Source organism: Chrysemys picta, chromosome 1 (genome assembly GCF_011386835.1).
Source record: "Chrysemys picta bellii isolate R12L10 chromosome 1, ASM1138683v2, whole genome shotgun sequence".
NCBI lineage: Eukaryota > Metazoa > Chordata > Testudines > Emydidae > Chrysemys > Chrysemys picta.
The window spans coordinates 19,669,630-19,682,138 of record NC_088791.1 but is presented as its reverse complement, the minus strand read 5'-3'; the positions used below and the strand labels follow the sequence as shown (position 1 = coordinate 19,682,138).

Genomic DNA, 12,509 nt, shown 5'->3' with positions numbered 1-12,509 from the left:
ATATTGATAATAACATTTTTATTAAAAATGGCTTATAGCATTAGTGCCATTTTCTATTACTATTGTCCAGCGCTAATAATATCATCTGCTTATTCCTTTAATTTATTATGCAAGAACTAGATTTGGGGTGTGCAGCTAAAGTTCAGATCAAGTTTTCATCTTTTGTAAGTTAATATGCTACAATTAATGATTTGAGGGAGCAAAGTCAGGAAATAGAGTCAGAGTGGTGGAATGAAGATCATAGTTTGAAGACTAAACAAAAAAGGAGAGGTTGAAGGAGAAGAGAGAGATGCCATGATGCAGATCAGAGAGGATCCTCAGGCACAGAGAGATAGCATAAGAGAAAGCATAGAGTCCTTACAGGAGGTGACTAGGTAAATGACAAGGTATGAATGAAGGGAATGAGAAAAGGAAGATGCGAGAAAATATGGAGGCAGGTTGTTAAGATATTGGAAGAAAGATATCATGTGCCTTAGTTGCTTTAAACTACTAATATTGTGTTAGGCCTAAAATATGGGACTGTTTCTTTTTTATGCATCTGTACAGCACCTAACACAATAGGACCCCTGACTATAATCCCGTGGGAGAGGAAGGGGAAAAAGAGGGTTACAGCAAACTATAGTCCATGGCATGTACAGATGAGACGGAAATCTGTCCCCAGCATATATTCTGGCTTTACATGGGAGATGTGGATTTTACCCACATTGCAAAAACTAGAAACGTTGTGCTCAATTTGATTGGCAGATATGGCACTGAGCCAATGAAAAATAATTAGATGTACTGAAATCCCATTGTCTTGTATTTATTGGACCGGATTTGTTTAGAGTTGGCTGAGGTTTTATTTGATCTCGTTTATATCTCATCATGCTGTTCCCCCAGCTCATAGAACTAAAAAGTAATGCATTGAAAAGTACTGAAAGAAATGACTACTAATAATGTGAATGAACTGAGTCTGGGGATAAGGGAAATGCCGGTCTTTAAAAGCCCAAGTTAGCTGGAGCAGGATGCAACACTGCAATTTATGCCAAGATTCCTCCTTGGGAAATGTGGCTATCGTGATCAGTGAAACATGCTTCACCTTTTTTAATTCCAGACACAAAGTCCAAACACCAAGATCTTTACTCAGTCCTTACCCAGGCAAACTCCCACTGAAAGCAATGCAAAGTTATTACAAACATATGAGGATTAGACTAGAGCTCAGGAGTTGTCTGAATGATTTTTGACTGATGTTCAGCAATGTCATTCTAGTTGTAAGACAGACAGTCTGGGCCAGATTCTTAGCTGCTGCAGGCAGGTGTAGCTTCATTGACCTCCCGGGTGATATTCCAATTTGCCCCAGCCGAGGATCTGGCCCTCTGTAGCTATCTTGGATGCAACACTGTATTGAATCAGACTCAATATTAGTGTCCTTTTGTCAGATAATTGTATTGTTTTTTCTTTTCCTCAACAGGACAACATTTTTAAACTGGAGGATTCACATTTTGAAAATGGACGAGGGAAAAGCCCCTATGACCCCAAATTGCTGACAGCTTCTCTTTTAATAGGTACGTGTGGCAGTGTAAAATGAATGAGACCTACTTTCTCCAAAGAGAAATACAAGTTTGCTACATTTTCCCTTTCACACTATTTCTCAGTGGTTGTGGGTTTGTTGTTGTTGTTTTTGGGGTAAGAGTTCTATGTTAAAATAATTCCAGGTTGATTATTTGGCAGATGGGTTTATCCAAGTGTTTTGAAAATAAGGTGACTATATAAAAGATGCCTCAAATATCAGCTGTTTTGCTTTGTTTCCCCATTAAGAGCTTGAGGTGGCAAGTGTTGCACACTCTTAATTTCAGCTGAAGTCAGTGGGAACAAGGGATACTCAGGAATTTCCACATACAAACCCTAAGAACCTGATTCTACAGCTGACTGTCTATAGGTGCTAGGGTTCAGGTCTAGAATCTGGGATTGTGGGGTCCCTGGAGTGCTGACTCTCATTCATCAGCACCAAGGGAGATGGGTGAAGTAGCCTCTCGCCAGGGCCAGCGCTTCCACTAGGCGACCCTAGGCGGTCGCCTACGGCGGCAGGATTTAGGGGACGGCATTTTGCCGCCCTCAGCAGAAATTTGGCAGCGGGAGGGTCCTTCCGCTCCAGATCTTCGGCGGCAATTCGGTGGCGGGTCCTTCACTCACTCCGGGACCCGCCGCCGAAGTGCCCTGAAGACGCGGAGCGGAAGGACCCCCGCCACCGAAGACCCCAGACTCCTCTGAATGCTCAGAGGAGGAGCGCTGCCGCCTAGGGCGGCAAAAACCCTGGCGCCATTCCTGCCTCTCACTAAACCTGGAAGGTCAAACCCCAGAGGACATTCTCTCGGACCATCCAAGGCCTGCAGCCGTCTGATTGGCTTACTCCTTCTACTTGAGCCATCAATGAGCCAGCTGGGCTGTCTGAACAACTGTGCCGACCTTCTGCTGCTGCTGCCACATCAGACCCTGCTCTTGTTTGCTTCCTGCAATCCTGATCCAACTCTGTTCCTAGTTCCTGAGCTGCTCCTCACTCCTAGCTTTCACCTTGCTCCTGCTCTGTGCCTGATTCTTGCCTCTCTCTCTTGTTCCTACCATTTCACCTTGATCCTGACCATCGGCTACCAGTCCTGGCTCTGACCCTTGGCTCTGACTGACTCTGGCTCAACCCTTGGCTTGGCACTTGGTGTCTGAGCACAGCTCTGACTCTGGTTCAACCCTTGGCCTGAACCAGGCTCCAAACCTCAGCTTCAATTACTGTTCCTGACTCTGGATCAACCCTTGGCTCTGACACTTGGCAGTTGACTCCATCTCTGGCCTCTACTTCCATTCCCTGTCTTAACACCTGCTCTGCCCACTAGGACATACTGCCTATGTCCCAGTTCCTAACACACCCACACAGAGCCTCACTGAGGTTACTGATGGCCCTATGAAGATACTGGGGTGAGGGTGGGGGTATTCAAACACTTTCAGTTGCAGGATCAGGATCGAAGGGCCTGAGTTTTAAATGTGTTTAAGTGATTTCACTGATTTCAACTGGATATCTAAATACCTTTACAAAATCTGGCCCGAAGTTACTATTGCTTCACTGATCCTGTTTAGATTTTCTGACTGAGTTTTGCAAAGCAGGCTAGGAGATTTAAACACACATCCTTCATTGAATTAACTATTATTAAATCAGGAGTCACTAAATTAATGAAAGATGTGTGTCAAAATCCCCTACACTGCATTGAAAATCTCAGCCTCCCTTTTTATTTTAATGTCTAATTTTTCCTTTTCCTTTTTCTTATCTTGTTCTTATACCAAAGCACAGGAGTGTTGTGTGAGAAGGAAATAAAAAGGCATTTTTCCCTTTTCCCCTTACCTGAGCAGTTAAAACTTCATGGGTTTTGCTACAGTGGCTTTGTCCTTGATACATGACTCTGTGGGGTCAAGATCAGTAGTTATAATTCAAGATCCAATGGTCTGCGTCAGCATCAAGGAGGCATCAATGGACTTTCAAAAGTTCACTGTTCTGTGTCCCCCCAAAACCCTCCAGAAGATACAAACTAGTCCAGCGTGAGTTATATTCTCTGTTACTTTTCAAACATTGGTAATTGTAGGTCTTTACCCAATAAACATTCATGCTCCATTTACACTGCATTTGCTCATAAAAGACAGAATACTTAGTCCAGAGGTAGCCCTAATGATCACAGGTGATGAGCTGCCCTGGGGCCACACAGTTTTGTAAACAAGAAAGAAGCACATACCTTGCTCCAACTTGCACCCTGTACTTACTCCAAATGAAAAGGAAAGAACCATGTGCCTAAAAGGCTGGTGTATAAATTAATGCCTGGAGCAACTTTAATTTGTGATGGAGCTGCTCCCCTGGGATTGACTTGACTATTTACTTTAATATTCAATAAAGAAAAGGGATGATGACAAGCCGGTATTACGTGATACACATGGTATGCAACCACACAAAGTCAAGAGTCTAACCTTTCGCATTCCTTTTTTTACCCGGTCCTGCACAAATATGATTATTTTATTTCCTTTGGCTTTGCTTTCAATGTTTTTAACAAATCTTTGCCTTTGTCAGGTTAGTCACATTTTTGCTGCCTCAGTATTTTTTTCCTCTGTCTTAAATATATATTTCCCCACTATAGATCATTATCCTGAGCACCTTATTTGGTTTTGACTCAGGCTTCATGTAGTGTGCTTACTTGTACTCTTGAAAATCAGGCAGATTGATTTTTTTTTTCTTTTTTAAACCACAGGACAATTTTTGCCTCTCTAAGACTTCTTACTGGTTTCCTTATTGCCACACTGTGTCATGGACTACATTATAATGCTACATTTTACTAAAAAAGTTCCCTAAGTACTTTATGAAGCGGGGGGCAGATTCACTCACTGGTTTCCAATGGCTTACTCTGCCAGTGGCCCTCCGGCAGAAAGTTGGTCTGGTGGGAAGCACAGCCCCCACTGTACCTATGTGGCCTTTGAAGCAGCAGATACAGCATTCCAAGTGGGTGGGTTTGACCCAGAAGAGGGTGGAGCCAGGCTCGCTGGGAGATGAGCTGATTGAGACACAACTGCTTTCCCATAGTTCAGTGGTCCCAAAACTTTTTCTGTCGCACTCCCCCTTACCCGTAATGGAACCTGTCCACGCCCCGCAGGAAACGCAGTCAGGAGCTGAGGCCGGGAGCAGAGCTGTAGTCGGGGCCAGGAGTGGGGCAGCAGCCGGGGCCCGAGGCTGGAGCCAGATCGGCAGCTGTGGCTGGGGGCAGAGCAGGGCTGGGTGACACTCATTCCCCACCCCCCATGGGGGGCTGGTCCGGGCCCTGCCACACACACCTGCACGTTCCTCTGTGCTCCCCTAGGGGAGTGCGCCTTGCAGTTTGGGGACCACTGCCATAGTAAAGCCCTTTGGAAGGAGACAGCTGTACTTTTTCCTGCCTTTTCCTATAAGTGAATATCTCCTTTGCTGCAGCTGCTTTCTTCAAGGCCAGGGATTGCAATTTGCACCCACACATACTCATAGGGTTTTTTTCTGTGGATATTTAAAATGATCACTCAACCGTCACTAAAAGGCAGCCACTTCTGAGGTGTAACATAGCTTCTATACTACCAGCAACCCAAAACAGTGACTTTTTTAAAGAGTGAAGGCAAAGAATAAATTCTTGACTCAGAAACAACAAGGCAAATTTTAGGTGAGTAGAATGTGATTGCCCAAGTTGGAATTTCAGCAGGACACCAAGATTAATATGCAAAAAGTGCCCTATGATATTTAATAGCCATTAGTATTCAGGGTTTTCCATTTTTGTCTCATCTGAAAGAAACATGTGCATAAAAAGGGTTTCCTGATAAAATTCAATCGTGCTTTAAAGAAACATTTCATCATTATTAAATTGTTCCGGTATATTTTCAAAATATGTTTCTCACTCCATCCACTTGCAAACATTATTCATTATTTTTTAATGTTCGTTAAAGGTATCTATTGCTACTCTGCTCTGAGTAGATGCCAGTTTTGAACATGCCCTCAAGAATCCAAGCCATTCTTTAGCCATCATTCCTTATCTATATGTTGCTAACTAAACAAGCGGCATGTGAGCATGTTAATACATGAAAGTGTTCGGAGTATCTACTCCCAAGGCACTGGTTTCATCTATTATAGGACAGAAGGAAAAGGGAAAGGTAGGGTGTGTTTCAACTATGAAAGTCGCAAGAGAAGGTTAGACAAACACCTGTCAGGGATGGTCTAGATAATACTTAGTCCTGCCTTGAGTGCAGGGGACTGAACTAGATGACCTCTCGAAGTCCCTTCCAGTCCTACTATTCTACGATTCTAAGAGAAGATTGTTAACTAACGAATTAGTCTGAGACACTTAGGCTTTAGGGATTTTCAAAGAAGTGTCAAGGAGTTAGACAGTCCAGCTGCACTGACTATCAATAGTATTGGAATCATTAAGTTCCTCTGAAAATCCTATCTGGGATTTTCAAAAATCTCTTCATATTTGTCTTAACTGCTCCCATTGAAGTCAATGGAAGTTTTGCCATTGAATTCAGTGGGAACAGTCAAGCCATTGTTGAGTGTCCTAGTGTCATAGGGTGCCACCGATGTTACCCGGTGTGCTGCACTGTCCAGCCTATTCCTGGTACCTAACAGTCATAAAGATGTCCAAGCTGTTTTTCTTTCACCACTGGTATCTTTTATTTCTCCACATTTTTACACACAGAACATAACACAGACATCTTATAGCAGGTGTTTGCCACACAGCCTCCCTCATCAGTACACCTCCCCCGCTGAGCCCCACTTTACTTCCTGTTTCTTCTACTTGTATCCTCCCAATTACATCATTAGTCCAGTAATTACCACCCGGGGGCTCATAATCCCCCAACAAAAACTATTTAATTGCTCACCGCTGAGCCTTCAGCCTTCTTCATGCTGCAGCAACATCAGTGATCAGGGTGCTGCTGTTAACACTCTGTCATACCCAGCCTTAATAGGGAGTCCTCTGTCCACTTGGTACCAGATTTCATTAGGGAATTCTTTCCAACGTGTTGCAGTAACCTGCCCATTCCAGCATTAGTTTTATCTTCATCCTTGGACAGCTAAAATTGATCATGACCTTAAAACAAGAACCTCAAACTTCACTAATGTCCAAGAACTAAGCAACTCTTTTATAGTTAAGAGCCGAAGACAAAAAAGTACAAAAGATACATGAACATTGTTTAATTTCAGGCATCTTGGTATCTAAGAAAACCTGGAAATTGTTCTTAAAGTTCAATGGATCAGGAAAAACTGTTCTGTTCAAAAGATTTACAATGAGAAACAGAGTGGTTGTGCACTGTAATGGTCACCTCTGAATTTGGAAAGTTAATATACAATATATCTGTTTGCGTATGTGTGTCAACACCAGTCCTTTTGGCCAAAGAGATTTGTTTTCACAACACCTAGCTCCTTGCACAGCTCTCTGCAAGCTGATGAAAGAAAATGACGTATTTGCTCGGTATAGGGAGCGATATCCATTTCTTTATGCTGTCTGGACATAAATGAAAACTGACAATTTGGGTTTTTTCAGCTTCAGAAATTATTGTAATTTTTTTGAACTTTAAATTCCAATATTTTTTTAAAGCTGCTAGTGACAATACTATCAATTTAGGCATTAATCGGAGGTCAGAGGGCTTAGCAATGGCATGAGAAACCCTTTAAAATTTATAGTAGCCATGGGTCATTTGCACGAGGTTCCAAAGTGAAGGACTGCATAAACACCCAATGCTTATACATAGAGAAGGGGCAAAATTTTGATCTAGATTTCTAACTCAAGTTCTGGGAAATCATTTTGGGTTATCCTGAATCCGAAAAATTGCACACAAAGAGGCTCACCCCTCTTGTGAGAGTCTTGGTACTTCTTGCTGCTGGTTGGACTGGAAATAGAGTAAGAACACCCCTTCCTGCCGTACTGTGCATCTAATCCTAATTGGAACAAGGAGACACAGAGATGTACAAAAAATTAGAAACGATTTTTAAAACACAATGGGCTCAGTCCTGCAATTCTTACCCATGAAAGCCCAATCTCTCACCCTTACCCACGATAAGGGCCTCATCTAATTCCATTGACTTCAATGGGCACTGGATTGAACCCTGTCAGAACTCTTGCATATCTCAGTGAATCAGTTCAAGTTGTAGGCCAAGAGTCAAATAGTTCTTTTCTTGAAACATACTTACCCATCCCTACTTAGAGGTAGCTGTAATAGAAAGCAAAAACTTGCCTTTTGACCTCCAAAAGCTAAGTTCTAGCCCAGTTCAGAACTCGATGTAAAATGCATCCTTCAGCTTCTTGTTGGTGGGATTCCCACCCCACCTATGACTGCTGGCAAAGACAAGCTCCATCAGATCAGATCAGACCACAATAATGTTAAACTGTCATGTGATGAACTGGCACAAACCAGGAAGCCATGTTGCATTCCTGAGGCGACTGCACCTCAACAGTTTTACAGTTCTTCATGTGTTGAATGAGATCCTCAAGTGCCAAGCGACCCAAAAATGCAAAATATTACAAAAATCTTAATAAGTTGTTGAACTATTTGCTTAATTGTAATAGTCTATTATTAAATTTGGAATCCTTTTTTTCCTTGAGTGACTTTCCCATCTGTTGACAACTCAGAAATAAAAAACTGGTTTTGTTGATTTATATTGATTTATCCTGACTTGCTTGGGAGTGGATGAAAAGAAAATGAGGATAAGGTTAAGGAAAGGTTAAGAGGAGCATCAAAGTCATTTTTCACAAGCCAAAAGAGTTGTTGTTCTTTAAAATCTCAGCTGCATATGCTGTACATAATAAGGACTATAATTAAGTGATTGTCTCCTGTTTGAAAAAAAAAGTAGAAAATGAAACAGAAGAATGAGAAATTGTTAATTAATGATATGCTGTTCTGTTTCACTTCTGATTACACCTCCTGCTGGGCACGACTGGTCTATTTGCTTATAATCTCTGCTGTGAATTCATTCAATTCCACGCCTTTCTGCTATCATGTTTTCACCCTTCCTGACTTTCATGAATACCATATGGTACACAGTCATTGTAGCGTCAATTGATAATTTTATGCTGTCAGTGTTTCAGGGGAAAGATGCTAATGTTATCCAACAGGCATGTTTGGACATGGCTGTCCCACCATGGAAATATCTAAAATTGGCATGAGAATCATACGCTTGTTTCCAAAAGGGTGTTTGAAAATCAGACTATGGTAGGATTCAGCCTGACCAGAAAAATCGATCACTTGAGCTTTAAAAAACTGTTGCTTCATCCTCAGATTTATCCTTCTGTCTAATGACGCTTTTAAGATGGGCAGCTAAAATATTGGTTGAGAGGAATGACATACTTTTATTTTAATTTCCAAGGGAAACTCTGGACTGGATCTGCTTATATATGCACTATAAGGGCCCAATCCTGCAAAGTGTACTCTCAGCTTTCTAAATCCAGAGTAAATCCATGGAATACCTCTGCATTTACTTCTAACAAAACTGGCACCATCATTTGGCACCTTGAAACTGCTTGTGGATAAAATTCTAATTGTGTATCTAATTCTTTTTCTTGGAATTCATCTCTTCACCAAGTGGTCTAGGACTACTGTGAATAGTGGCACAATGCAAGGATCTATTGTGAGATTTGAGCTTCGCCTTTTGAATTGGGACCACATCATTCTTTGTCCCTGGTAACCCTTCTGGTTGGATCAGCAGTGGCATTTCTGGGTCTATGTTATTATGTGAGTTTGATTTCAGACTTGACCACCTGTGTACTGCGTATGGGCTGGATGCCACAGAAAGGTTTATCCTCCTTCCCTACTACCTGTGCTGAGAGAAATGAGTGACAGTTTTGCAAGCAGAAAGTTCACAGAAAGGAAAAAAAAATGTTCTATTTCCCAAGCAGGGGAGGATGCTCATGAAAGTGCTTCCAAAGAATTCATCATTAAAATCCGATATGAGAAAGCTGTTCACATGTAAACAATTCAAGGAAAGAATTCAGCAACTTTCTGAACTGGGAACCAGTGGGCCTGATTCTCCATAGCTTGACACCTTGTGTAACCATTTGCAGCGGTGCAAAGTGAGGTGTAAATCACTGCCATTCTTACTTGAGAATCGGGGTCTAATATCTTCAAGTGGCTGCTTTAGCAGGTACCGAAAAGACAACCACGATTGGTGGAAAGATGTCACGATTAACACTAGGATATAACACCTGGAACTATATGCAGACATCTTCAACAGGAGGAATAAAGTTTTGCTATGATATCATTGATGTGGCTTGGTCCCTATATTCCATCAATATAACATAAAAGTGAGGTTGCCAACTCTTGCTATTTTATCACAAGTATTGAAATATTTGGTACTTTTCTTAAATGTCCCAGCTCCTAGAGGCAAGTGATTATGTGAAAAACTCAGCTTTAATTAAAAAAAAAAACTACTAAATTTCTAGCCCTCATGGTTGCAGAGAAAATCCTGAAAATGCGACCCCAGTGCATCCTAAAGGCTCAGAAACCAGAGGGCAAATAAAGAGTACCACCACCAATTACATTTTAAAACCTCACAACTTTTAAGCCAGTCTCCTGATATTTGGAGCCTTCTCATGATCACTGAATGATTTGGGAATAGTGTAACAGGTAGCAATATGTGTTCACGTCTCGACAGAATGTTTACAGTTATCTCATTCCACAGATGGAGAATTGTACTCTGGGACAGCAGCAGACTTCATGGGTAGAGATTTTGCCATTTTCCGAACGCTGGGGCACCATCATCCGATCAGGACAGAGCAGCATGATTCCCGTTGGCTGAATGGTATGAGAGACGTACATTTTTTCCAGTGTTATATTCATGTAGCTCTTAAAGTCTAGCATACCGCAAATAGTTCCTTTCCAGTAACACCCATGACATGTTTACCTCTCCTTGATATGGAGCAGAATTTTGTCTTAAACCAGTTAAACTAATCAAGAGTGATTTATAAAGGAGCGCTTTTTGGTTTTTAATTATATTGAGATTTGTGGAGTGTGATTAAATTTAAACCATATCCAGAGGCAGCAGCTAAAGCAGTATCATGTGGCAGGAGCAGACTGCTGTACATATATGTTAAACAGGACTTCTAGGCCTGAGTAAGTACCACCAGGGAAGTCTGAGCACAAATGCTAGAGAGAATGTTGACTAGAGTTGCACCCTCTACAGGCCAGTTCATAATGCAACCAGGTCATCTCTGAGGTGCAGTTCTGACATTGGCCCTCCAGACTCCCCAGGAGGAGAAAGAGGAGAAGGAAAATTAGATAACAGGAGCCCTCAAACATGCCATAGTTCCCAATATGTTGGAGTGTCAAAGGAGCCCTGGGTGCCCTAGAGCTTGCCTCCATCACTGGAATCTTTGCTATTTTCACAGGGGAGAGTAACTTCAATTACAATGTGCAGTTAACCAGTTAGACTCAGAAGTGCTCATTTGCCAGTGCAAAAACCACAACTACAGGTGTTATCAAAGAATTTGCACATGCAAATAAAGGCCTGATCCAATTCCAAGTGAAGTCAGTTTCTACTAACTCCAATGGGATTTGGATAGGTGCACAAATGTATGTTTATTTTTGTCCATTAACGTATTCATGCATTCACAGATTTTAAAAGCTAACTGGTCCCAATAGCTTGTTTAAAGTAATTGAAGACACTCTAGACAACCTCATATTGATATTTAAAAGACTTAGGGCTAAATTTTGTAAAGGGCCGACAGCCTCTCTTTCTGTAGATACAATTTGTATTTGCATTCCTATTTCTGAACCCCCAAAATGTGTTCAAATGTTTGCACCCACCGTGAGGGTCAGGTAACCATATTTGAATCCACAATTCAGTGCAGGTGCAAAAATACAGATGCAAATTTTTCAAGTGCAAAAGGGAAGGTATCTTTTGAAACATGACCTTTAATGGACAAGCATATTAGCTATTGCCAAGATTTCCTGGTATCACGTTAGTATTATTTTGTTTAAACTGCAAGATCTCTTGGGAAGGGATTTACTTTTTATTAGATGCATGGATGGTGCCTAATACAATGGATCCCTAATTGAGATCTCTAGATGTTAATGTAATGCAGATAACATGTATATAATAATAATGATAAACACATTGGATCTGATTCTGCTCCCATTGAAATCAATGGCAAACCTCCCATGGGCGACAGAGAGAACAGGTTTGCATCAACTGGGTATTGCTTTTGCAGGCAGTTGTCGCCCGATAGTCCAGAAATATTGCTCATTGATTTCTTGTTGTTCTGATGATAGATAGGGTATCTGGACTTCAGGGAACATTGAAGTGGAAGTGAGAGTTTGTCACTGATCTGTATAGATAGATTCTACCAGAAGAGTATCTTGCTGTGGGGTAGATTAAGGTTTGCGAATAGCACAGGACCCATGTCCATTGTGATGGCCTTGGTGAAATAAAGTCCAGTCATGCAAGTAAAAGCTGCTTTTGTGCAGTAGATTCACACAATGACAGCTGAATCAGGAGGATTTATGCAGTGGGAAAGCACAGCCATTGTCCGCATCCCCTGCACTTCATCCCTGAAAATGTGTCATTCCTTTGTGGATTCAGTTATCAGTCTCTCCGTGCTGAATGTGAAAACTGCTTTTCCCAAATTAGCACTGAGTTAACATCTGAGAGGGTGCGGAAACCAGAATTTCTTCGTTCTGAAGATGGAGAGAAGTATAAGAGTGCACACAAAGAGCTTGCAAACCCTGACCCCTCTCAAATGAAATATTCTTGAACTAATACAAAACTGGAGACAATTTCAACCTTGTACAGAATATACATGAGTTTGGGATTTAATTGCAGTCCTTAAACTGCATTCCTGCATGGCAAAGTCCTGTTGAATTTACTAAAGTGAGAAATTGTTCTCAAAAACCTATATAAGGGATTAGAGATTGATCCTCTGTGATTTACTAGAGTTAGAACCCTGCGAAAGGTTGGTTTGAGAATTCTATTAGAGAATTATTACTCCCTATTAAAG

General features: G+C 41.6%; 1 protein-coding gene across 3 annotated transcripts in view; it reads left to right on the top strand.

The window, feature by feature from the left end:
- The window catches only part of SEMA3A (semaphorin 3A), a 412,334-nt gene that overhangs the window by 327,841 nt on the left and 71,984 nt on the right, over positions 1-12,509 (top strand). For all 3 annotated transcript variants that reach the window (XM_005304505.4, XM_042859420.2, XM_024108532.3), the window contains 2 exons: positions 1,451-1,544; positions 10,196-10,315. In XM_005304505.4, the coding sequence (XP_005304562.2) occupies positions 1,451-1,544; positions 10,196-10,315 (214 nt within the window). The remainder of the gene's footprint in view (positions 1-1,450; positions 1,545-10,195; positions 10,316-12,509) is intronic.